The sequence below is a fragment of the Pelodiscus sinensis genome, chromosome 5 (genome assembly GCF_049634645.1).
Source record: "Pelodiscus sinensis isolate JC-2024 chromosome 5, ASM4963464v1, whole genome shotgun sequence".
In the NCBI taxonomy this organism is placed as follows: domain Eukaryota; kingdom Metazoa; phylum Chordata; order Testudines; family Trionychidae; genus Pelodiscus; species Pelodiscus sinensis.
This window is the reverse complement of record NC_134715.1, coordinates 74,828,471-74,855,903: the sequence shown is the minus strand read 5'-3', so window position 1 is coordinate 74,855,903 and position 27,433 is coordinate 74,828,471. Positions and strand designations below refer to the sequence as shown.

The window sequence follows — 27,433 nt, the reverse complement described above, 5'->3', positions numbered from 1 at the left end:
TTGGCTAACTCTGAAAACACGGAGGAGAAAACGTAGCCCAGATCTTCAGCTGGTGAAATGGGTGTTATTCCTTCTAGTCAATGGACCCAAAATGAAAGTTTATTCTACCTGATGATCTGGCTCAATATCACTCAAGATTTTTTCTGCATTTGTCGGGTACAGATTATATTGTAGAGCAAATATTTACCACTTTTTAACGGTAAGGATCACGGTTTCCTATAACAAAGAGTAACATGGTGTCCGCATTCAGTCTAGTTTCATTTTTACTTTGACATATGTCTACTGTGAGAGGTGAACTTCTATATAGAAACTGTCAATTTTCCCACATATTTGAGATATCACTCAAATGGTAATTCATTGAAGGTCTATTTAGGTAAAGGACAGTGTAGGAAACCACTGATGGACTTCTGTTGTGATAGTCAATGTTTGGGATTGGAGAATTAATGGTTTTATGTACTGACTTATGATCTTTGGAAACAGCTCCCTCATAGCATAAAACAGAAGAGTCTTCATCTCTGGACAGGATCTAAGCACCAGAATCCTCTTCTCCTGAAATTCTGCTTAGTTAAAAGCATATGGTATTTTAAGAATGTTGCTATGCTATAAATCTTAATGTTTATCCCAACATCATTCAAGATGTAAAAGAAATGCATAAGCCTTTATCAACATGAGACACTTTCCTTTCAGCTACATCTCAACAACCATACTAGAACCTGAACTTATTAGTATGTGTAGAAGCTAGTACACCTTGATGTGCAGTCACCTTGAATATGTAAGCAATCCCACATGAAAACTAATGCAACTATTTTGGAAAAGCACTGCTAATTTAAAACCATCCAATGTTCCCATTTGTCAGAGAATTAAATATTTATCTTAATTCAGGAAAGAATAAAAAGTGGTCTCTTTTACCCCCAGTTCTCAGAAACAAGTCTACCTGATTCTAATACCACTAAAAGAAGGATGAAAAAAAAGTCTCTATTCTGAGTTTTAACTGGCTATTTCTGGACAATATGAGATGTTTTTCAAATTATTTCAGAAGGACACTTCTTGTTGTACTACTTAATTGATCACAAAAAGTATACCGATGGCTGACAGGCATATTATAATTAATTATTTTAGAACTATAACATAATAAAGATTTATGTTATTACGTAACTAGTGTCTGTGATGTTGAAATTCTAAAGGACATGCATATGGATTTGACCATTTGTTCCATCCCCAGTAAATAGAAATAATGTTGCTTAAATCCTGTAAAGACTGCTTCATATATTTAAGAGGGAGGTTGTGAAAGGGGATAGACTGGAAAAACAATGACCTTTATGTGCTAAAAATACTTTCATTTTGTTTTCCTCCTATGAGGATAAATTAATTAGCTTTATTGAGCATAAATGGGATGATCTGCCTACCCTTCTCCATTCAGTTTTGCTTTAAGCCACCAAAGTCTTTTGTTATTCTTAAAGTCTCTTTAAATAAAAACATATTGATTCTTTGGTTGCAATGAAACTGACATTTTTAGAAAGTGTCACAAAGACTTTCAGACTAGCATTGATTGGATTTGAATGGACAACTACTGTCAATTATTTCTGGTTGACTTATTTATAATTCCCCAGAAATAAAGAACTATGCATTTTGGACTGCTCTATGATGCAGACATATTAGTATGCGCTGAGGCCATCATTTTGAAACTTGGATGCCTGAAGTAAAAAAACAGAAATGCTACCTAAAAAACCGCTGAACCTAATTTTGTTGTACTGAAATATTTGTTAGATACTCTCTCATATACGCAACACTTACCCTCTGAAACTATGGTTCTTTGAGGTGTATTGTAACCAGATGTCAAATCCCAGATGCTCCTGAATACTGTTCTGGTACTTCTTTTGGGAGTCAAAATGGAGATTCTGATGCTCCCAGTACTATCATTTATGATTGCTTGAGAATGATGATACAAAATACCAGAAGTGTATTACATCACTTTTTTTAAGGACTTGAGCATTGTACTTTAGTCCAGATTGTTTTGGCCAACAATATCCTTGTACTTCTCACTAAGAGCATAACAGGTGGGGCACCTTCAACAACCCTTCTGATTGTTTGCAATAGAGAAGCTTAATTGTAGTAGTAGGTATGGGGCAGGAGAGGGGGGAACATGATGGTCATGAAATAAAGCAATCACACTGCAAGGTAAAATTATTCTTCTTTAAGTGCTTGCCCATATATCTACTGAATATTTTAGAGAGTTTGTCTATCTGTCTGTTTGATTAAGAACTCCTCCTAAATGGTAAGAGCTAGGATCACCAAATTTAGTATTAGGCGTGTTTTCAGCAGTTACATTTTACATGCGGGGGGGGGGGGGGAGGGGGCGGGCAGACAAGGAGTTGGTGCTCCCACCTTCCTCCCGTCTCCCGCTGCCTCTGTAGGAGGCAGCATTGCGGGGTGCCAGGAGTATGTGTAGATGGGGCTCTGCAGGAGCTGATGCATTCAGGGAGCTGGTTTGAAAGGTTGTGCCAGGAAAATGGGATGTGCCTGGAATAGGACTGCTTCTCATAAAACCACACCGAAAAGTGACAGAATCACCAAATCAAGTATAGTCATCTCAACTGATAATGATGAGCTAGAAAAACAGACAAACCTTGAATAGGCCCACTTCTCAATAAACCTTACAGAAGAGAGATAAAACGGAGAAATTTGGAGTAGTGCTTTGTTTTGGTACAGCTAAATTAATGGTTAAGATTTGAAAACTAGAAGACAATGTTATTGATAATCAAATAGACTACAGTTCTTTTTTTGTTAAAACATAATGAATGATAAGAGGAATCCATATATTTTGTAGATTACGTAAATGGCTCCTCATCCTAATGTGGGGGGCACCCGTCATCAACATCTTTTAGGAGTAGATGAGAGAATGGCATGTATTTCAGTGGGTCCAGCTGCCAATTTAAGGAGGACAGGATTTGTGGTGTAATGTATACTATAGCATGTTCAGTTGGTGTTTGCTTGGCAAATACACAGACTTCAGACATTCCTGCATGCAATGAAAGTGAAGCCTGACATGCTGAATTAGGAAGGTGCAGGAAGTTTCATGTTGACAAGATCACATTGATGTCCTGGGATGACATCATAAAGGGACTCTTAGGTTTAATATGGCTTGGCATCTCTCTGTTGGCAGATAAGCCGTTGTTGTGGAGTCAAGAATGGATGCCAATGGATTCTATTTTTTGAGTGTGAGTCAGTATTCTCTTCATTTACTTTCAGACCTTTACTTTCAGTAAATTTACTTTCATTTACTTTCAGATATCTTCTGTGCAGTGGGTGAGATGCAATAAGAAAATGTGTGCCCTGAACGTCAATAGCCATGTGCCAATCATTCCATTATAGGGATGGACATGATAGGAGCCAGAGTCACAACACTGACACTGAGCTTGTGAATTCAAGTCAAGAATGGGCCACCAACCACCTTTCTTTCTGGGAACCATAAAGTAATAAGAATAAAATCCACCATGTCCCCGCAGCGCTTGAGGACTCTTCCACTGTTTTGAGAACAGTGGGGTGAGAAATATTGCTTGAGTTGTTGCCCAGTCTAATAGGGTTGAAAGTTTACAGTGTATGTTTATATTTTACTCCATTTTATTTTGGTAACTATTCTGATTTTTTACCTATCACTTAATACTACTTAGAAGCTCTCTTTCATTTCTCAAACTGGTTTTTCTGTTTATCTTTACTACTGGTCGAACCTCTCTAGTCCAGAAACATCCATCGTCCAGAATGATTTTAGATAACTGGATGTCCACTTTTCATAAGGTATGGCCAAATTTCCCTCAGTCCCATAAAGTTTGTTTCTAGCAACCAATCCTGGGTCTCAATGTTCTGTGCTGTTATTTAGCTCTAATTTACCCTTAATTGTTTTGTAACATCCCAGTAAGCAGTGGAAGGGTTGGTAATGCTGCTAGACCAGGGCTGGGCAAGAGGCTGTCAGTGGACAAGATTCAGTCTGCCTAGCACTTTCATCTGGCCCGTGGCAGCTCCCAGCCCTGCCACTAATGCGTTGCCTTGGAGCAGCTGGGTAGGTGTGAGCCTTTACAATGCTTGCTATTTAAAGGGCTTTTGCCTTCCCAGCAGGCCCAGACTTGGGCCGATTCGACTGATTCGGCTGAATTGGGCCCCACGCCTAAGGGGGCCCCACGGCCATGAACCCAGAAGTGCCGGCGAGTTACTATTCAGAGCAATATGTGGAGCTGGGTCTCTCCCCTGGCTCTACCTGGAGCGGGCCCTGGCCCCTCCACACATCCTCCCACCCCATCCCTACAGTGTCCCCCTTGGCCCCAGACCGTCCCTGCTGTGTGCATCTCCCCCTCGCCATCTGATGCTGCCATGCGTGGTGTTGCAGGTGGGCGGGGAGGACACCCAGGCATAATTACGTGACATCACAGCCCAGGATTTTAAAACTCCTCGGAGGCACATTGTGTGGCTGGCTCCGGGTTCAGACTTCAGGGCCTGAGTGCAGACTCCGGCCCCGCAAAGTGGAAGGCAGAAGGTAGGGAAGAGGCTTGTGTGGCGGGGGAGGGGAGAGAGGAAGAGACTTGTGCAGCGGTGCGGGGAGAGGCTTGTGCAGCGGGGGAGGGTGGAAGGAAAGGGGCTTGTACAGAGGGGGAGGAGGAAGAAAGGGGAAGGCACTAAGGGTATGTCTACACTAACACCCTAGTTCGAACTAGGGTGGTTAATGTAGGCATTCGAAGTTGCAAATGAAGCCTGGGATTTAAATATTTGTATCTTGCCGGGCGCCGAAAGCCTAATTCGAACTACCTACTCCATGCTGCGTGTAGCCGCGGGCACGGAGTCCGCGCTAACAGGGATTAAAAATGGTGGTGCCCGGCAAGATGCAAATGAAGCCCGGGATATTTAAATCCCTGTTAGTGCAGACTCCGTGCCCGCGGCTACACGCAGCATGGAGTAGGTAGTTCGAATTAGGCTTTCGGCGCCCGGCAAGATGCAAATATTTAAATCCCGGGCTTCATTTGCAACTTCGAATGCCTACATTAACCACCCTAGTTCGAACTAGGATGGTAGTGTAGACATACCCTCAGAGACAGGGTAGAGGAGAGACAAATGGCAGGGGACCAAGTGCAGACAATGAAGGAAAGGGCAGGAGGGGAGGTGTCAGTGGGAGGGGGACAGGGTGATACTGGGAGAGGAGAGGGGAAGGGCATTGGGGGCTAAAGGGGAAGGGGGAGGTGCTGGGAGAAGGCTTGAAAGAAGGGGTGGGCATGAGAAAGGTGGGGATGGAGCAAGTCATGTGTGAGGGCACAGAGGGGCAGGAGGGGAACGGGGCAGAGAGTGGTGAGGGGGTGGGCATCAGGGAAAAAGAGGGCAAAGGGGGCAGGGGAAGTAAGGGAAGGGGGAGGCACCAGGAAGGTGCAGGGCTAAGGGAAGGTTCAGGTGCCAGGGGATTCTGGGGTGAAGCTGAAGGGCAGACACTTGCAGGGGAGGGACCAGCACCAGAGGAGAGAGGCAGGGCAGATGTGTAGACAGAGGTGTTGGAAGAGGGCAGGAGGAGGGGTAGCTCACCTGATCAGAGTGGGGCTACTGGAGGAGTGGGCACAGGAGGGAGAGAGGGGCTGGTGGAGGGGGGCAGGTCACAGGAGGGCTGAGGGCAGTGAGAAGGGCAGGTGTCAGGACAGCAGAAGAGGGTGAGAAGTTGGGGGGCAGCAGGCATCAGGGGAGATGATGGAGCAAGGAGAGGAGACATGGCAGGAGAGAGAAAAGGTAAAGGTTTAAAAATATTTATTAATAACTTGGTATGCTGCCCATGGCCAGTTTGTTTGCGTCCCGCGGTGCAGTTTGGGTTTATGTGGGGATCAACACGTGGCCGGAGAGTGGGAGCCAAAACAAAAAAGTAGTCAGTGTAACGATCTTCTGTTGATATGCGTTCTAATAGTTAAATTCTTGGACTGTTATTGTTCATGGAAAGTGCTGTCACATGGATAGAAATTGGGTAAATATTGCATTTTATTTATATCAGCAGAACTGACTTAAATGGGGCCTGTGTGTTGTGTAGTCTTGGCTTAATCTTTGTATTCATGCCTGTCAGGGTGAGAGAAGCTATTTGTATATATTTGCTTGCATATGCAACCATGCTTAAGTTGAGGCCCTCAGCATGTTCTGTAAGTATCAGTGTGGTCCCTGGAGCTTCCAAAGTTGAGTTGCCCTAGCTCATCCCTGACAGGTGTCTGTCTAACCTCGTCTTAAATATCTCCAGTGATGGAGATTCCGCAATCTCCCTAGGCAATTTATTCCAGTGTTTAACTACCCTGACAGGCAGAAAGTTTTTCCTAATGTCCAACCTAAACCTCCCTTGCTGCAATTCAAGCCCATTGCTTCTCATTCTAACCTCAGAGGCCAAGGAGAACAATTTTTCTTCCTCCTCCTTATGATACTCTCTTAGGGTATGTCTACACTACCCTCCTAGTTCGAACTAGGAGGGTAATGTAGGCATACCGAACTTGCAAATGAAGCCCGGGATTTGAATTTCCCGGGCTTCATTTGCATAAGCGGGGCTCCGCCATTTTTAAAACCCCGCTCGTTTGAACCCTGTGCCGCGCGGCTACACGGGGCACGAACCAGGTAGTTCAAACTAGGCTTCCTAGTTTGAACTACCGTTACTCCTCGTGGAATGAGGAGTAACGGTAGTTCGAACTAGGAAGCCTAGTTCGAACTACCTAGTTCGTGCCCCGTGTAGCCGCGCGGCACAGGGTTCGAACGAGCGGGGTTTTAAAAATGGCGGAGCCCCGCTTATGCAAATGAAGTCCGGGAAATTCAAATCCCGGGCTTCATTTGCAAGTGCGGTATGCCTACATTACCCCGCTAGTTTGAACTAGCGGGGTAGTGTCGACATACCCTTAGATACTTGAAAGCTGCTCTCATGTCCCTTTTCGTTCTTCTCTTTTCCAAAGTAAACAAGGCCAATTGCTTCAGACTTGCCTTATACCTCATGTTCTGTAGACCTTTCATCATTTGTGTTGATCGTCTCTGGACTTTCTCCACATTTCCTGAAATGTGGTGACCAGAACTGGACATGATACTCCAGTTGAGGCCTCATGTAGATGGCTCATTGCCTGTCTAGAGGACTTGAGACTGGGTGGGTTAATTTCCAATCCTCCTGTTTACTCTTTTCCTAAGCCAGGAGGGCACAGTAGTTCTGATGGGGGCTCTGCAGGAAGGCAACCCGCGCTGCCCCCTGCCTGAAATCCTTTGTGCAGATGTTAAACAGCTGTCCAACCCACTCTAGAGGTGACTGCATTTCAGCATGCCTGAAGCAATGGACAGGAGAATGGCTCCCGGGCATGGCTTGCTCATGACTGCTTCAGTCCCTTTGGATGGGCCTCAGCCTCTTTTCTTCCCCTACCCCGCTTTGCAATGGGGCTGTAGATTCTGGGAGGAGAGGGCTGGAGACAGGCAGAGGTGTCTCCTCGCAGCAGATGTTGACACGTCTCCATATTAATCATTCTCTCATTGAAGTTTTTAGCTTTGTATTGAGTCCTTTTACATGGAAACTTTGTATTACATCCTGGTAAAATAGTCCCTAGGACAAGTGAGGCAGAGACTGTCCCTGTGGGGTGAATGAGGTGGGAATGTATAAGGCGGAAGGTGAGCAGTTGCAAAGGTTGGAGAGGGGATGGAAGCCAGATCCAAGATCAATGAGCTCTGGGAAGTGGGCCCATTGAAAGGAGACTGGACCTGTGGATGCCTTGGGGGTCAGCAGCAAGGGCCTGCTTTGGAGGTGAATGTGGCAGTACTGAGACACCACCCAGAAGCAGGCAGACACTAACTGCAGATTCATGGGGCGGCTCTCACAGATCTTGCACATGCATAAGATGATAGATCTGTAGAAGGGGGGGCAGTGGTGTAGCAAGGGGGCCGGAGGGGTCAGTTGCCCCTGGGTACCATGCTAGGGAGGCTCCAATTTAATCCTATTCTGCTCCCCCCGTTATCCCTTCAGTTCATGTTCTCCTACTCTGCCTACCTCCTCTCTGCCTCTCTGCTCCAAGCCCAACCCTGCTCCAAGCTTGACCCTCCTCCATCTCCACTGGAGGATTAGTGCATGTGGGAGCCCGGCCCCAAACTGTAGGGGGTGGGGGAAAATGCGGTACAAGTTCCCCTTAGCTACGCGCCAGGTTTGGGGCCATGCCACATGGCGGGAGGGGACGGGGGAGAGGTGCAAATTTTTCCTTTTTCCCCAGACGCAGAACACCCTCGCTACGCCTCTGGTGACACATCCAAACAAGACACATGAACTCAGTATAGGTGCACAATACAAAATCCATTCTGCTCATGGGAGGAAACTCTTAGACTATGTCTACACTGGCGGCTTCTTGCGCAAGAACATCTTGCACAAGGGTTCTTGTGCAAGAAGTCTTGCACAAGAACAAGTCCACACTGCCATGCGCAAGAGCATCCATGGCAGTGAGGACACTCTCTTGAGCAAGAAAGCTCCAATGGCCATTTTAGCCATAGGGGTTTCTTGCACAAGAAATCTCTGCCGAGCACCCACACTGCCCTCTTGTGCAAGAGAGCTTACACCTGTTAGAAAGGAGCGTAGCTCTTGTGCAAGACACCTTCTCTTTCGACGCCATACTGTAAATTTCATTGCGCAAGAGCAGGCGGGCAGTGTGGCTGTTCTGTGGGTTCTTGCGCAAGAACAGCTGTACTTGCGTAAGAAGCCGCGAGTGTAGACATAGCCTTAGAGGGAACACTTCCTCCAGTCTCTCTGCCCCTGAGTTAATGTCATATACACTGGGTTAATGCAACTGCTGGATAGTTGCATGAGTGGGGTTTGGTGGGGGCCAAACTAATCCCTGTTGGTAGGAGGATGGTGGGAAAAGTCCTTCAAGAGGGGTGACATGACACCTTTTACTTCTGGTCATGTGTCCATCTTGCCCTGAGAGTGTTGCCTCCAGAGGCCTGGCTAATGGGGGCCAGGGTGTGTGGCTAATGCGGGTCAGGGGGTATGGCTAATGGGGCACCACCAAAAATTATACAAATCTGCTGGCATCGGCTGCCTGTGCCACAGGCGGTGTGAGTTTAGTGCAGGGTGTGTGGGGGTGTTGGCGGGGGATTTTTTTTATACTTTTTTTTTTGCTCAACCAAAATTGCCGTAGGGCCCCATCAAAATTGTTCAAATTGGGCCCCACACTTCCTAAAGCCGGCCCAGCTTCCCAGCACCTGACAGGCAACGCTGTTTGGCAGGTGCAAGCCCTTTAAATAGGAGCAATTGAAAGGGCTTATGCCCCTCAGTGGCTCCCAGGTAATGCATTAGCAGCAGGGCCAGGAGCTGTGAGCCCTTTCAATTGCTTCTATTTAAAGGGCTTGCACCGGGCTTGCACCTGCCTGGCAGCCATCTGGAAGGTGCAAGTCCTTTAAATAGCAGGAGTTGAAAGGCTTGCGGCTCCTGGCCCCGCCACTAACACATTGCCTGGGAGCCTCAGGGAAGGCACAAGCCCTTTCAACACTTGCTATTTAAAGGCCATATCTCTTCAGTCCAAGGCCCTGTCCCTTCTGTGGTGGCCCATGACTGGTCTGGAAATTGGTGAAGTGGCCCCTCTTAAAAATTACCTTACTCTGAGTGATTCATGAGTAGCTATGGGACCATTCATGCAGTCTGATGGGTGTTGGGCTCCACATGTGGTTGTGCTAAGTGATAGCAGCATGTGTAGAGGCAGGTGTACGCATTGTCTGAGATCCCCCCACCTAAAACCTGGGGTGTCACAGTGATTCTATGATCTCAGGCTGCATCTTAGGGGGATCCTATCACAGTTACCACCAAGCTGTAGGCAGTATCAAGCTGGAGGGACATAAAATACAGGCTGACCCTCAGTGATGATGGATTTGAATTCTTCTCTGTCATCTTGGGAATGCTATAGTCTTGGTAATGGGATCCCAACTAACACAATCATACTTCTCCAAAGGGCTTGGTATTTGGTGATTCTGACTTGGAAGTTGGATATTAAATAATTCTTCTAACTAACCAAGTACAATAGTTTGGGCTCCCTGTCTTGAGGTACTGATTGATGCAACCACTAATGAACGAGGCATGGATTTGGTATAAAATTGCTCCTATCCCTGGAAAAAATCTATTACTGGTTGGCTCTCTTTGATGTTTGTGCTAGAGAGTGAGTCTCTTAAAGGGCATAATGGAATTTCTCATGTTTCTCAGCTTAGAGGCAAGTTTGTCCATGAAAGTTTGAAGAAAATCTATTTGACGAGGCCCTGACTTTTAAATAAACATAGGAGTACTTTAAAGTACCTAGACTTTAGTAAGGCATTTGACACGGTTTCACATTACCTCCTTATATATAAACTAGGGAAATACAACCTAGATGGGGCTGCTACCAGAAGGTGGGTTCATAACTGGTTGGATAACCATTCTCAGAGAATAGTTATTAACAGTTCACAGTAATGCTGGAAGGGCATAGCATGTGGGGTTCTGCAGAAGTCTGTTGTGAGACCAGTTCTGTTCAATATCTTCATCAATCATTTAGACGATGGCATAGAGAGTATGATTATTAAGTTTGCAAATGATACCAACCTGGGAGGGTTCTAAGTGCTTTGGAGGATAGAGTCAAAATTCAAAATGCTCTGGACAAACTAGAGAAATGGTCTGAAGTAAACAAGATGAAGTTTAATAAGGACAAATGCAAAGTACTCCACTTAGAAAGGAACAATCAGTTTCACACATAAGGAATGGGGAGTGACTGCTTAGGAAGGAGTACTGCTGTGAAAGGGATTTAGGGGTTACAGTGGATGAGAAGTTAAACATGAGACAACAGTGTGAGGAGTCCTGTGGCACCTTATAGACTAACTGAAGTGTAGGAGCATAAGCTTTCGTGGGCAAAGACCCACTTCATCAGATGCATGTAGTGGAAATTTCCTCTTTTCTAGACCTTTAGTCATTTTTGTTGCTCTTCTCTGGACCTTCTCCAGTTTCTCCTCATCTTTCTTGAAATGTGGCAAGGAGGTTGACAGGATCTGTCGAAAAAGACTTTCTTTCTTGACAGATCCCCCTCCAGACTGCCACTTTTTGCCAACTAAGTGCTGAGTCGGCAAAATGCGGTGGCCATTTTAATGCAAATTAGGCACAGGATATTTAAATCCCTGCCTCATTTGCAATGTCGACCTGCCTAATCTGCATCCCTCTGCCAACAGAGCAATTCAGTCTAGACATACCCTCAGATACTTCAAAGGGGAATGAACAGAACAGGGCAATTGCTAAGTGATCCATCCCATCACCCAGTCCCAGCATCAGAAAGTTAGGGCATCTATGCATATGGTTGCATCTCTGTCCATCTTGGCTATCAGTCATTGATAGACTTATCCTCCCTTGAGCCAATTGGGTTAAAATATATAGAATTCACATTTGATGGGTTAAGTAAGATTTTAATCAGGATTAAAGCCAAATTCTTGTGTCTGAATACATTGAAGAGGAATTGCTACTACTTCACCCAGAAAAAAAAACTATGAATGAAATTAAATTATTCACTCTTATGCTTAAATAATACTTTCCTATAGCTTTAGATGCAGTTATGTACTGTGTGTACAATGAAAAAGCTCTTAAGAAATATTTAAGAGGTGACGCAGAACTATGTGTTTCTTGTCTTACGATAAGAAAATGTTGAATAAGAATTGATTTTTACAGTCTTAGTTCAGTTCATCCCATATACACCTATTTTAACACACAGTGAAATTTTTGTAATCTGGCACTCATGGGGAATGCAGGCTGCCGGTAAATTGAATGTGTTGGATATTCAGGCAAGGGTTCAGCAGCTTGAGGTAGGCTGAGGGGGATGGAGGCAGCTGCTGATCATGTCAGTGACAGTGTCATGATGCCAGTTAACAAAGTAATATTTTTAATCAAATAGCAAACTGCAAATAGTAGAACAAAGATTCTCTATCAAAAAGGATTATTTTCAACTTGCTTGTAGCTTTGCCAGCTTTGCTTTTTGGTAGATAAATTCAGGAGAGCAAAGTAATGCACGATTATAGCATGATAGACTAGGTTATTCCTAAAGTAAAAATATGTCCATGGACCACAGTGCAGGAAGATAACTGCATTAAATCTCTCTTATGAGAGGCATCATTACTGAAAACTATCAGATGTGATCATAAAGCAAAATCTTTCCCCACTCTCAGATTTTAAATTCCAGAATGCCTTTTAAAACTGCAACCTTTTAAAAGATATTAGAATGATTATCTATTTTTCATTCCATAAGATCAATATACAAAATGGAAAGTAAAATTTAAAAAACATAGAAAAAAGGAAAGGCTGCAATCCTGAGAAATACAGCTCTTAAAAAGATGCAAACTGGCAGTTTTCAATACTATATCTTGCTTTTAATGATAGCAGCTCTTACCTGAGTATGTGATGGAGGTAAACCTTTTCGGCCATATACGCCAATCAATGCATCTTTCTGAAGGGAGATATTGAATTTTAGAAACTGTGGCTGATCAATGAAGAGTTGTGATCTCCAGAAAATCCCTGGAGGAATCTCTTGTATTGCTCTTCTGCCTATATCGAGTTCTCCAGAATCTATAGTGTTGTTTTCTTGTGCAAATCCCCCTAATTTTCCTAAAAGGTTAAAACAATATTAAGAGATCAAACATTAATACCCACTTTTTTGCTCTGTCTTCTTTTAAATAATCTGTCAGATATTTAGACTCCTCTCAGATGTAATGTTACTTGAGAATCTTTTAGGGCATGTTAAAGATCCTAAGGAATTCACTGAAGTGGAACTTACAAAACCAAGATCTCACGCAAATATTTCCAAGTCAGAATACAATGATTTATTTACCTGAGGCATATCTATAATGAAACCATTTTAGGATCATCCTTCGGTCTTGTTTATTATGAACATAATTATACTGCAAAGCATGTGTCTTGTTATTTCTTAAGAAGGATTAACTATGGTGTTTATCAGTCTTAATAAACATACAGTCACACAAAATGTAAATTAAGAGGAAATGGATTGTACAGCTTTTCAAAGTGATGTTCATGTAAACAACAAAAACAATCAGCGATATTGATAAGTGCAATTTTCACTAAATTAAATAGAACATTTATTTATACACCAGTAACATTCTCTAAAGTGTTTTACAAAGTCAATTTAATTCAATGAATACAGACAGACTCTTCCTAGTTTAACTTATGGATGGAACAATCACAAAATTCAGACTCACGCCCTGCCCTCCTCCCTCCCCCCAGCCACGGTTCAGAACAGGGATTTTGTCCAGTCCTTTATGAAGATAGGTTCATGCCTTGATTCATATTACAGTAAACTATTGACATATTATAACCTGGAAATTTGGTTCAAATAGCCTTCCTATCCCATTTTTCTGCTTTAGGGCACTTTTCAAAGCATACACCAAATCCTGTAGGATGCTGTGTGTCCCTAACTCCCAGTGAAGTTGTCCCATTGACTAATAAATCTTCAAAGCACTTTGAGAAGTAGCCAGTTATGGAGTAATGTTTAACATGATGCAGAGAGGCTGAATGACTTGCTTGAGGACACAGAAAATGCTATAGTTAGACTCAGGATTAGAGTTTAGAATTCCCTGGTTCCTAACCCTATGTTTCTATATATTTTGTGCTCTTCATGCAACAATCCCTACATAAATGAGGCTTTTTACTTACCCCACTCTTAATAAAGCACTTTTCACAAACATCAAAAAGATGTACATAATAAAACGAGGAAAGGTAAAAGGCAGTAAACACACACAAGTTTTATTACTTTTAAACATTTAAAAAAATGTTACACAAATGAGAACAAATTCTTTTCTGTGTCCATAAAGTGCTCTGCACAATACAACCCCAACCCCTAAGGCCTTTTTGCATATCATTGTTCCTACTACTACTTCACCAAAGAAAGGATTTAAAAAACAAAGACAAACGTTAGCCACACTCATAGCACCATTATCTCCCCTCCGTTTTTATGCTGCAGAGTCTCCATGGAATTGGGAATCTCTGGACAAGTATAAAAATAGAGAAAAAAGGTGAAAAGAAAGTCACATTACCTTATCCGGTATCCCACTCCACACCATGGAAATACTGCAGAAAGGAGTTTGAAAGCTGTGAGGAAACCCTACAGTATGGTTTTACTGGATTGTGAAATGATAAAAAAGGAACCCCTGCACAGATGATCCTGGCTTTAATATTCTTGGCTCCTTATTCTAAAGGAGGTATTTTTGCCCCTTCCATGGAGATGTGCAGGGAAAACTGAAAGGGGAATCTTGCTGAGATATTTCCTTTCTCCTGGCTTCCCTCCCATGGAATTTCCTGAGTAAATGATGAGATCTGTCTTATAGGACCAACCATATGAAGTTATTATATGGATAGGCATGAAAGGGAGCAGGGGAAGTTTCCCACCATGTGGAACCAGGATGGTAGATATTGACAAAATAAAGAGTTTGGAGACAGGACTGATGCTAGAGAAACTTGACCAGTGGCTAAACAACAAAGTGGAAAGGCATGGTCCAATGAGCTAGCATACAGAAACTGATCACCAACATATCCATTTGGCATTAATAAAACACAGCACAGGGATCTGGTGCTGAAGTATATTAGCTTTCACCCAAAGCACTTGATGTCAAAATAGCCAATTGAAAAGTTCAATGTAGATGATGCTAAGACACACTCTCTCAGCAGTAAACACTAAAGCTCTGTGAGTGAAGAAACACTGAAGACACCAAACAGGCCCTTGACAGCAAATGCAAAAGCAGAAATGGTAACTCTCTGGCTATTGTATCAGAGTCATAGCAAAATATGACAGAGTAGCAAAATACACACCCTGTACTTCAGAAAAGCAGATTTTGACTCCCTCAGATAACTGATGGGCAGGATTCCCTGGGATGCTTACATGAAGGGGAAAGGAGTCTAGGAGAGCTGGTAGTATTTTTAAAAAGCCTTATTAAAGGCACAGGAAGAAACCATCCCAATGTGCAGCAAGAAAAGCAAATATGGTAGGTGACCAGACTGACTTACCGGGGATATCGTTGGTGAGCTTAAACACAAAAAATAAGCTTACAAGAAATGGAAACTTGGACAGACGACTAGGGAGGAGTATAAATACATTGCTCAAGAATACAGGGGAGTTATCAGGAAGGTGAAAGCGCAACTGGAATTACAGCTAGCAAGGGATGTGATGGATAACAAGAAAGGTTTCCACAGGCAAGTTAGCAAGAAGAGGGTGATCAGAGAAGGTGTGGGGCCCTTCCTGGAAAAGGGAGGTAACCTAGTGACAGAGGATGTGGGAAAAGCTGAAGTGCTCAATGCTTTCTTTGCTTTTGTCTTCATGGACAAGGTCAGCTCCCAGACAAATGCACTAGGCAACGCAGTATGGGAAGGAGATGGACAGCCTTTGGTGGGGAAAAAACAAGTTAGGAACTATTTAGAGAAGCTAAACATATGCAAATCCCTGGGCCCAGTTTTAATGCATCCAAGGGTACTGAGGGAGTTGGAAAATATCATTGGGGAGCCTTTGGCCATTATATTTGAAATCTCATGGAGATCGGGAGAGATCCCAGATGATTGGAAAAAGGCAATTTAGTGCCCATCTTTAAAAAAGAGAAGGAGAACGATCCAGGGAACTACAGACCAGTCAGTCCCTTACCTCAGTCCCTGGAAAAATCATGGAGGGGATCCTCAAGAAATCCATTTTGAAGCACTTGGAAGAGGGGAATGTGATCAGGAACAGTCAACATGGATTCACGAAGGGCAAGTCATGCCTGACCAATCTGATTACCTTCTATGATGAAGTAACTGGCTCTATGGATATGGGAAAGTCAGTGGATGTGATATACCTTGACTTTAGCTAAGCTTTTGATACGGTCTCCCACAATAGTCTTGCCAGTAAATTAAGAGAATATAGATTGGATAAACGGACTGTAAGATGGATAGAAAGCTGGCAAGACTGTTGGGCCCAACGGGTAGTGATCAACAGCTCGATGTCAGGTTGGCAGTCGGTTTCTAGTGGAGTGCCCCAAGGATCCGTTCTAGGACCGGTTTTGTTCAACATCTTTATTAATGACCTGGACGAGGGGACGAATTGCACCCTCAGCAAGTTCGCAGATGACACTAAGCTGGGGGAGAGGTAGATACGCTGAAGGGCAGGGATAGGGTCCAGTGTAACATAGACAGATTAGAGGATTGGGCCAAAAGAAATCTGATGAGGTTCAACAAGGACAAGTGTAGAATCCTGCACTTGGGATGGAAGAATCCCAAGCATTGTTACAGGTTGGGGACAGACTGGCTAAGTAGCAGTTCGGCAGAAAAGGACCTGGGGATTACAGTGGATGAGAAACTGGATATGAGTCAACAGTGTGCCCTTGTAGCCAAGAGGGCTAATGGCATATTAGGGTGCATTCTGAGGAGCACTGCCAGCAGACCCTGAGAAGTGATTATTCTCCTTTATTCAGCTCTGCTGAGGCCACATCTGGAGTACTGTGTCCAGTTCTGTGTCCCCCACTATGGAAAGAATGTGGATGAATTGGAGAGGGGCCAGTGGAGGGTGACCAAAATGATAAGGGAACTGGAGCGCATGACCTATGAGGAGAGACTGAGGGATTTGGGTTTGTTTAGTCTGCAGAAGAGAAGAGTGAGGGGAGATTTGATAGCAACCTTCAACTTCCTGAAGAGAGGTTCCAAATAGGATGGAGAAAGGCTGTTTATAGTAGTGATGGATGGCAGAACAAGGAGAAATGGTCTTAAGTTACAGCAGGAGAGGTCTAGGTTAGATATTAGGAAAGCTATTTCGCTAACAGGGTGGTGAAGCACTGGAATGGGTTACCTAAGGAGGTGGTGGAATCTCCATCCCTAGAGGTTTTTAAGTCTTGGCTTGACAAAGCCCTGGCTGGGTTGATTTAGTTGGGATTGGTCCTGACTTGGGCAGGGGGCTGGACTTGATGACCTCCGGAGGTCTCTTCCAGCTCTATGATTCCATTTCTTCTTTCTCTTCCTTAGCTCTGAGACAACAGTGCATACAATAAAATGTTTTGAAGACTCTGCATGTCTGGACTCCTCATTAACGCACTAGCAAAAGCAATGTGGGTAACCCCTTTACACTCATGGTGCCAGATTTTAGAGAACACATCCAGGAGGCTGAAGAATTTCAACCATGGTAGACTAACAGTAAGCAGAAAGCCATACAGTTTTGAATAACTTTGTTGAATTCCTTTTTATCAAGCCTGTTTCAAGCATAGATCCTGTCTAATTGCCAGTTACTAAATTCATAGACTAAGACTGAATGCCAACTTCTCCAGGCTTTGGTACTCAGGACAAGACCTAAATGGCAACCTTGAGTAAAGGTAAAGTGGTCTCAGAATCTATGGCTCTCTCTGGAGTGGGAGACTTTTTAAAAAAAATATGTCAACTAATTCATTTTAACTAATATATTTTAAAACTAGTGCAAACAGGACAAGTCGTATTTTAATAAGCCCTAGCTGGTCACGGTGGTCCTTGAAGACTCCACTATGTAACAATATATTTTAACAATGTAATTTCCTTTTCAGTACCTAGTCTATTCAAAGTTTTAACCAAACCAATCTCAATGCACTAAAACACGATTTCCAAATTGCCTGAATAGGAGTATAGGCAGCTATTTAAAAAAAATTGACAATATTCAGAATGTGACTTTTCTGTCTTGCGTGAATTATTTCCAGAGTTATTTATCATTCGATGCAAAAGCCCGTTTCTTTACACTTTAAAATGATAGGCACAAGGATCTGTCTGTGATTTCAACTTTTTGGCTGTCAAAGATGAACAGCGATTGCTCATGAATGAAGCAATGTTGATGCACTATCAAAAAGTGTAGAAGAAGGACTTATATATCTATGTTTAGTTAGCGGTGAGCTCACTGAAAAGTTTTAACTTGCAGGATCCTCAAACCAATAGATGTTCTGTTTTTCAACTTTAAGAGACTGTAGAGAAAACAGTGACCTTCCTTTCGTAACTGTTGTTCTTTGAGATGTGTTGCTCACATCTATTCCATTTTAGAATATGCTCGCACCCACATGTGTGTCTGTTTGAAATTTTTGCCTTAATGGTACCCAGAGAGTTGGCTGTGGTGCCCTCTAGTGTTCCATGCTCATGCTGCGGTATATCAGGCAACACTGGCCCATGCCTTACAGGTTTTTTCTTGCCAATGACTCCAATAGAGAGGCAAGAAGGCAAGTCATGGAATGGACATGAACAACAAACCTCAAAGAAAAAGTTATCAAAGGCAGGTAATCATTTTTTTCTTCTTCGAGTGCTTTGTCATGTTATTTCCATTTTAGATTACTTGCAAGCAGTATCAATGGAGATGGGCTCAGAGTTCACCATCATGCATCTTGCAGCACTGCTCTGCCGAAGTTAGCATCATCTGAAGCCTGCTGGGTCAGCACATAGCGTGACATGAACATATGAATGGGATGATCAGGTGGTGGCCAGATAGATTTTTTTTGATCGGCACCTGCACTCTAGTGGAATGAGTAATCACAATTGCTGGTGGGGGGCACTTTCACCAATTCATAGCTGTAGCAGATGCAGACAGAGCCAAGATAAGATTCTCTGGGATGACACCCAGAATATTCAGCCTGTGCCTCTCAGATGTCTGAGGCTTTGGACAGAGGACTGTTAAATAAATATCTTGGCCAATGTAGAACCGGGAAACAACCTTGGGAGGACAAGCCGGATGCAGCTCAACTTTGTCCTAGTAGAAAACCATACAAGGTGATTCTGATGTGAATGCCTTGATCTCAGACACCTGCCAGGACTAAATTATAGTGACCAACAAGGGGACCTTCCAGGATAGAAGAAGGGAGCAGGAGGCTATGGGCTCAAAGGGGGATCCATGAGCTTTGATGGCACCAGATTCAGGTTCCACAAGGGGACCAGATCCCAGATGCATGGGTAAAGGCATTCTAGACCTTTCAGGAACTGTGCTGTCATGGGATGGGTGAAGATCGACTTGCCCTGAAGTAGAGAGTGAAACGCCAAAAAAGCCAACAGCTGTACCTTGACTGAAGACAACGTCAAGCTTGGAGCGTAAGGGGCAGCAAATAGTCCTCTTGCAATGAGGCCTCTTCTGGACAAATGTGCCTGTCCAATGCCCAACATGTAAAGCACTTCCCCTTTGCCACGCAGGTAACCTTGGTGGAAGGCTTCCTGCCACGCAGCAGGACAGTTGGGTGGTAGCAGAGTATTCCTCTCACCCATACTTAGCCATGCAGCAGCCATGGTGTCAGATGCAGCGATGCCAGGTTTGGGCGCAGCAGATTGCTGTGGCTCTGGGTCACCAGATCAGGCTCAAGAGGGAACTATAGCTGGTTGGCTGCTGAAGGATTCATCAGCACACCAAACCAGTACTAGTGAAACCACACTGGGGCTGTCAGGATGACAGATGCTTTGTCTTACTTTCCCTTCAGCAGGGCCCTGTGGAGAAGTGGCACCAGCAGTGTGCCAGAAGTGGCATAGATCAGTTTCCTTACCATAGAATCAGTAAGGTGTCTGACTTGTCCCTGATCTGCATAGAATGGAATACGTGGCGTTTCTTGTTGTGTGTGGAGTCTAACAGGTCCCCCTGGGGAGTCCTCCAGCTTTGGATGATCGAGCTGACCACATCTGGATGGATTTACGTTACCATTCATGGCAAAACAAGTAGGTCTTGCCAAAGAGATCAGTCTGGACATTCCTGGTTCCAGGTAGGTGGGCAACTACCAGAAGGATGGCATGTAGCACATGAAAGTCCCAGAGCCTAAATGCCTCTTGACACTGCTTTACCTGTTGAGGCAACACATTGCAGCCATCTATGACGGGACAGGGGTGTTGAACTTATGTACATGGGACCTCAGCCCAGGTTTGATGCATCTAAGACCAGGGTGAAAGACAGTGATGGGTACATGAAGGGAACTCCCTACAGCACTGAATTAGGAGTCAGCCACCTGTCCATGGATGAGATGACATGGCTCAGTACTGTGACTACGTAGTCCAGGGGATGCCTACTAGGAAAGCTGACAATTATCAGCCATGTCTGCAGAGGCCATAGATGAATCCAGGCATGACAGACTATGTACATGTAAGTTGCCATGTGGCCCATCAGCTGCAGGCATGGGTCATGGTGATCTGAGGCTTCTTTATGTGGGCTACAAGTTCTGACATGGCCTGAAAGCGTGCTTCCAGAAGAAAGGTCTTGATTCACTTTGAATCCAGAACCACTCTGATAAATCATATGTGCTGGACCAACATTAACATGGATTATTCTATGTTTATTAACAGGCCTAGCTGCTCCAGGTGGAATGCACCAGGTCGAGGTTTATTTGCACCTGTTCTGGAGACCTGCTCTTGATGAGCCAGGCACTGACATACAGACAGATCTGGACTCACCTCCCCTCCCAATGTCTGAGGTAAACTTCCTGGTACCATGAACTTTGTGTATCATATGGTTAAGGACAGGGTAGTGCTGTGAACTGGAAGTGGCACCTAGCTACTCAAACACAGGAAACATCTTTGACCTGGGAATATGGAGACATGGAAGTAAATGTCCTGTAAATCAAGAGTGCCATACCTGTCCACAGGATGAAGGATGTTAAATTGTGGTCATCTGGCTAACTGTGTAGTTGATACAATTTGTATTGACTACATGATTAGTCAATAAGGACTGCACTGCAGAGCCATAGCAAGGGGAGCTCCTGGAGCCGGAGTGAGCTGGGACTGAGCAGTCCCGGCTCATGCCAGCTCTAGGAACAACCTGCGCTATAGCTCTGCATTTTAAATGCCTTTAAAATGCAGAGGTGCAATGTCCTAGACCAGCACGAGCTGGGACTGCTTGGTCCCAGCTTGTGCCTAGTCCAGCAGCCCCTGTGCACGGTGGCCAGGGTTGGCTGTGAGCAGGGGCTGCTGGTCACTGCAAACAGAGGGTGCTCTGGCTGCAGCCCCTGTCTTTGGGGGAGCTCAGCTCCCTTCTGGGACCCCCACTGTAGAGGTAAACTGAGGCAGGCCATGGTATGTTGCTAAGAACTCTCATTCATATCCTAAATTTGAGGCTAGGCCTGGAAACACAGAACAAGCAGCTACCACGACCCTGGTCGCTCTGGCAACCACATTCCAAGAGGGCCTCACTCTGATAAGGCCCTGGTTGGTACCAAAACAAACTTCACAGAAGTTGCTCTCACTGTCTTCTTTAATTCTAGATAATAAACCTGGATCCCAAGGATTGCACGAATGCAAGGCACTATCACCCCGCAGTAGACGCATCATAATTTCAGCAAAGTTGCCATCAACATGTCTTTTTTTTTTTAATGTTGGCTTATTTAGCTTGTTAGGAATAACTACCTGTATTATTGGTAAGATGTTTAATTGGCAGTGGGCGGAGATGCTGTGTAACCTTCGTAGTGTATTGGCTTATGTGCTCATTACATCTTGCTGCCAGGATCTATGAGATTGCTTCCACTCTGACCACCTGCTGCCTATATAATTCATTGTAATATTTTGATTAACTAGTGTTCACTAGGTTAACCCCTGAGGGACACTCCACCAGCTGTGTGCAATAAATCCTCTGCTTGTTTTCACCTGCACCCAGAGTGTCCAGAATTATTCCCTACACCCATGGTCAGGGGCTGCTACCGGAGCAGCCTCTCCTATCCCCCTCCTCCTTGCTGCCTCTAATAGAGACAGCGGGGGGCAGGAGGCACCATAGAGACAGTGCTGAGGGGAACTGGCTTTTAAGCTGGCTCCCCCCAGCACCATCTCCTGTCCCTCCCTCCCCCTGCTTGCTGCCTCTCATACAGAGGTGGCAAGGGGGCGAGGGGAAAGTGAGTAGTCAAGTACTCCACTCGACTACCCGATAAGCTGGTGCTTATCACATAGTTGAGTAGTTGACTACTTGCTAACATCCCAAACTAGGAGCCAGAGGAGACATAAAGAAAGCTACGGAGAGCATGTGAAAGTTCAACTTTTTGAAAGGTCCGGTGAAGCCATGCAACTCCAGGATGAATCTGAGGGCCCTCATGGCCTTTGGGATAAGGAAGTACCAGGAACATAATCCTATTCCCCACATTTCCCAAGGAAACACCTCCACTGCCCCCAACTATAGGAGTTCATTGACCACTTGAATCAAGAGCTGCTTATGAGTGGGTTCCTGAAGAGGGACGGGAAAGCGGAAAGTAGGGATATCCAGAAATCACAGGGTAAAAAATCCTCAAACTATTGCATCCAGGAAACCTGCAACTAGGTTAGGAGAAAGATAGTTGAGGAAAGGATGGCAGGATCTGGCTACCTGACGGGGGCTTCACTCTCAGGTGCTCCCTAAAAACAATTGTCTTTGGCCCCTCAGGTGTTTACTGAGTTTGGACTGAGCTGGTGAGTAGGAGGAAGAAGGGAAGTGATGACTAAATCCAGCGTCCCTTCTTTCACATATTTGATGGGCTTCCCAAGGCCCTGACAGTAGCAGAGACTGGAATGGCTTTCTGGAAGACTGTGGCATATACATGCCAAGTGAGTGAAGTGTAACCTTAGTGTTCTTCAACCTGTGTAGCCTGGCTTCCATCTGATCGGAAAACATGACCACAACTGATGTGACTACCTTCAATGCCAAGTTGGTTGGGTCCCATGCAGTTAACACCTGACTGCTGCAGTATCTTTCTCCATCAGAGTGCAAAACTATTCAGCTTGATAATGAGAAAGGGAATCCCGGAATTTTCTTAGATTGTACCAAATATTAAAATTATATCAGCCCAGCAGGGGTTGATGGTTCGCCACTCAGAATTGTAGGCTTTTTGCTGAATAATTTTTTTTGCCAAATAAAGTGAGCTTTTTGGCTTATTTTTGGGAGTAGAGGTGGTGGGAACCTGCTTGTGCTTTTTGTTGTCTGCAGACACAACTAGCAAGCCCGGAGGGTAGGTAGATGAGTATAAAAGTATCTGAAACCTTTGGCTGGCATAAAATGTTTTTTCTTGGCCCATTTCAAGGGGGGTGGGATGGAGTCCGCCACAGTGCCTTCCAATCTTGAGGAGTCCATCATGTATAGGCAGGGTAAACTGGGTGGATATGGAGGTCAAGAAAACACAGAAAAAGGGAGTCTTTCTGCTTCCCATCTCCTGCACTTCAAGCCCCAAGTCCTTGGCCACTCTACCTAACAATCAAATGGATGGCTAGCCCTGGAGGGTCCCATGACCACCTTATCCAGGGAAGATGAAGACTTGACTGCTGGTAGAAGTGCTGAAGGCTCAGCTGCTGCTGGAGAAGGAGGTTGAGGGGTAGGTACCGTGTCCTCTACCCCAACTTCATAACAGGATTCTGGTAACAGGTCTTGCACCAGTGGAGCCACTGACTGCTGCTCCAACATGGCCATTAAGGAAAAATACAAAGGGGTCACAAGCATCACTAGAATGTCCCACACTCCCCAATATGACCACTGCATTGGCCACCGGACTTGCTGCTACTGTGGTACCACGGACAATGGAGTAGGCTCTGGTGCCCACTCCCATCACTGAGATTGGGGTGATGGGCTGAATTGGGTCTCCATATCAAAGGAACCACCTTCTGGCAACCAGGGAGGCGCCAAAGCCTGAATCTATTTACTAGTCATGTCTACCAGTGATTGGTGGCCAGGCATAACTGAGCGATAATTGTACTGGGGAGAAGAGTCTCAGTACTGGGGGAGACCAGCTTCGGGGGTTCTGTGGAGACCAGCAGTACAATGGGGAGCATTCCCATTGTGTCAGTGATCATAAATGACTTTTAGAAGTGGATTGGTGAGAGGGTGAATGATGTCTGTATAGTATGGGGCACACTGACTCCATGCCAGAGAGAAATGCAGAGGAAACCTACCTCAGGATTCTCTACGCAGCAGGTCTGTCCTCTTAGGAAGCCTTAGCCTCGTCCCATAGCACCAAAGACAACACAGGAGCAGGTGGAGATCTGTGATCTCTCCTCACCTGGGCTTAGGATGATGACTGTGCAGGCGGGGTTGCACATCCTGTTCTGCTCCCAGGAGTCCCTGGCAGACCTTTAAGGGGGCTAAGAGCTCCAGTCTTGGTGACGAGTGGATTTCTAGTGTGGACTGGTCCAGGCCGAGGTTAATAGTAGGATGGAAGTTGTTGAAATCCTTGTGGAATTCTTCAAGTCTCTTTTCCAAGGGTTCATATGATGAAGATGTCATCAATGTAGTGTAAGTAAAGTAGGAGTGTTAGGGGGCGAGAGCTGAGGAAACATTGTTCAAGGTCAGCCATAAAGATGTTGGCATATTGTGGTGCCATGCAGGTGCCCATGGCTGTGCCGCTGACTTGGCGATAGAAATTGTCTCTGAATTGGAAGCAGTTGTGGGTGAGGATGAAGTCGCAAAGCTCTGTAATCAGGTGTGCAGTGTTGTTATCAGGGATGGTGTTTCTTGATGGCCTGTAATCCATCTTCGAAGATTCAGCAACTTCCACCCTACTATCAACCTCAATCTGGACCAGTCCACATGAGAAATCCACTTCCTGGACACTACAGTACAGTTAAATAATGGACAGATTTCCACCACCTTATAATGGAAACCCACTGACTGCTACACTTACCTTCATGCTTCCAGCTTCCATCCCAGACACATTTCTCAGTCGATTGTATACAGCCAACCCCTACGATGCAACTGAATTTGCTCCAACCCCACAGACAGAGACAATCACCTACAGGATCTTTACAGAGCATTCCTAAAACTGAAATACCCACCTGGAGAAGTGAAAAAACAAATTGACAGAGCCCAAAGAGTACCCAGACATGAACTACTTCAAGTCAGACCCAAGAGAGAAAATAACAGAACTCCTCTTGTTGTTACCTACAGTCCACAACTCAGACCCCTCCAACGCATTATACACAACCTACAACCCATTTTGAAAAATGATCCCTCACTCTCAGAGGACTTGGGAGAAAAAACTATTCTTGCTTACAGACAACCCCCAACCTGAAACATATTCTTTCTGGTAATCATACCACACAACCACATCATAACCCCCCAGGAACACAGCCCTGCAACCAAAAGAGTTGCCAACTCTGCCTACATATCTATACTGGCAAATACATCGCTGGAGCAAACAACATAAGCCACAAAATCAAAAGGTCATTTGACTGCATATCCAGTAATTTGATCTATGCCATCAAATGCCAGCAGTGCCCCACTGCTATATATATTGGACAAACTGTACAGTCTCTGCGGGAAAGAATCAATGGACACAAATCAGATATACATAAAGGAAATGTACAGAAACCTATTGGTGAACATTTTAACCTTCCAAATCATATTATGACAGATCTCCAAGTAGCTGTCTTGTCACAAACCAGCTCTACAAGCCAGATCCACATGGAAGCCTTGGAATTACAGTTCATCTGCACATTAAATTCACATGCTAATGGACTCAATCGTGATGAAGGTTGGTTAGGACATTACCAACTTAACAACTACTGAAGGTGCTAACAGCTCTCTGAATAGTATCCTTCCTGACATGGTGTGACATAGTGGGGGTACTTGCTGGGCTGTGGTGACCTCTGCTGTCTGGAGCAAGACCCAGCAGGGAAAGCCTCATTATGCAAAGGTGACGCCAAACCTGTTGAACCAGACACCCCCCATGGAGAGGAACAAAGGAAGGTGGAATGCTGCCCTGGCTGGGGGGCAGGGCTGGAAGAGTGTGGGTTAGTTGCTGTCTGGGAGCATGGAGGAGACAACCTAGGGAAAGGGGCTGGAGTTTAGAGGCCCAGTCTCCCCCCATCTCAAGGGGGCCTGAGGCATTCTAGCCCAGCTCTGTGACCAGATTACATCTGTGCTGTGCTGTATCCTGGAGAGGCAATAAACTTCCTCTATTTCACCGGCTGGTGCAGTCTGTTTGTGCCATTTCGGGGTGCAGGAGACAGGGGACCCCCAACGCGCCATCACACATGGGAATCTATCTATTGATTTTGATTTTTATCTGCTTAGGTTTAAGTACCCATTCTCCAGATATTTACTGATGATCTGTCTTCTACCTCCCTCTACTTCCCCTCCTATTTGTTTTGAATGTTTACATCCCAAACTCATAACTCTGGTCATCTGAAGAAGTGTGCTGTGCCCACAAAAGCTCATGATACCATCTACATCAGTGGTCCCCAACACTGTGCCTGTGGGTGCCATGGCGCCTGCCAGGCCATTTCTGTGCGCCCGCTGAGTGATCAGGGCCAGCCCCGCCCCCGGGCACGTGGTGCATGGGTGGCGCCAGCCCTGAGTGCACAGCCCATAGGTGGCCCTGCCCGCCGGGCGCACGGTGCATGGGCCGTGTCGGCACCAGGCATGCGGCGTATGGGTGTCCCCACCCCTGGGCACGCCGTGCAGGAGCGGCGCTAGCCCCAGGTGTGCAGCACGTGAGTGATGCTGGCTTCTGGGTGTGCGGCACAGGAGCGGCGCAAGCCCCGGGAGTGCAGTGTATGGGTGGTACTGGCACTAGGCACGCAGCGTATGGATGGTTCCACCACCAGGCGCGTGCGCAACCCCACCCCCGGGCGCCTGGCGCGTGAGTGGCCCCACCCCTGGGCGCTCAGCAGCCCCAAAAGGTTGGGGACCACTGATCTACATGTTTTGTTAGTCTTTAAAGTGCTATCAGACCATTTGTTGTTTCCTTAAGATTATGTTATACAAAAATCCAAATGAAGTAAGTATTTACAAAAGAATAAATGAATCACATGTATTGTCAGACTACCTTCCAAATTTACATATATACAGTTATAAACAATCAACAGCATACACTCTCCTGTTCCATGGCATAAATTTAGGTTCATAGCACCTACTGAAAGATGCCTGAGAAGACACTGGGCAGCCTTCTACAAATAACCACATGTCATAACTTAACACTGCTGGTAGACTCCACAGACATCCCACCCAAGTGAAATCAAATTTGTCCTTGCAAATGTACCTTTCTGGAAAAATCAATATAGCATCTAATTAAGAAACGATTACACATTTCATTAACATGAAGTACTGTAAACAATAGCAATAAAATCTCAATATATATGCAAGCCAGTTACAGTAAATATAACTTATTTTAATTCACCTGATTTCAAATGTTCTAATATTCCAATGTATAAAACTATGAATACAATTTCTGAGGGGAAATGATACATTCAGAGAAATGAACTAAAATCTTTTTTTTATTTTATAATCAAGAAAGCAGAAACAACTTCAAATTATTTTTACTTAGTATTGCCAACTTTCTGCTCATACAGAACTAAACAGCCCAGCCCAGTCTCTTCCCAGAGGCCCTGTCCACTGATCCCTTCCCTTCCAATATCCCCCAGCACACACTCAGTACATCTGCTCTCCCTCAGTGGTTTGCCCTCTTCCATTTTCATTCATGTTCACTGGGCTGGGGCAGTGGCTTGGGGTGCACGAGATGGTGAAGACTCTAACAGGGAGTG

The 27,433-nt window shown here is 45.0% G+C and overlaps 1 protein-coding gene across 23 annotated transcripts in view; it reads right to left on the bottom strand.

Moving 5' to 3' along the window:
• TENM3 (teneurin transmembrane protein 3) overlaps positions 1–27,433 on the bottom strand; it is a 2,294,790-nt gene that overhangs the window by 125,176 nt on the left and 2,142,181 nt on the right. For all 23 annotated transcript variants that reach the window (XM_075930244.1, XM_075930245.1, XM_075930247.1 and 20 more), the window contains one exon: positions 12,399–12,613. In XM_075930244.1, coding sequence (XP_075786359.1) covers positions 12,399–12,613 — 215 coding nt within the window. The remainder of the gene's footprint in view (positions 1–12,398; positions 12,614–27,433) is intronic.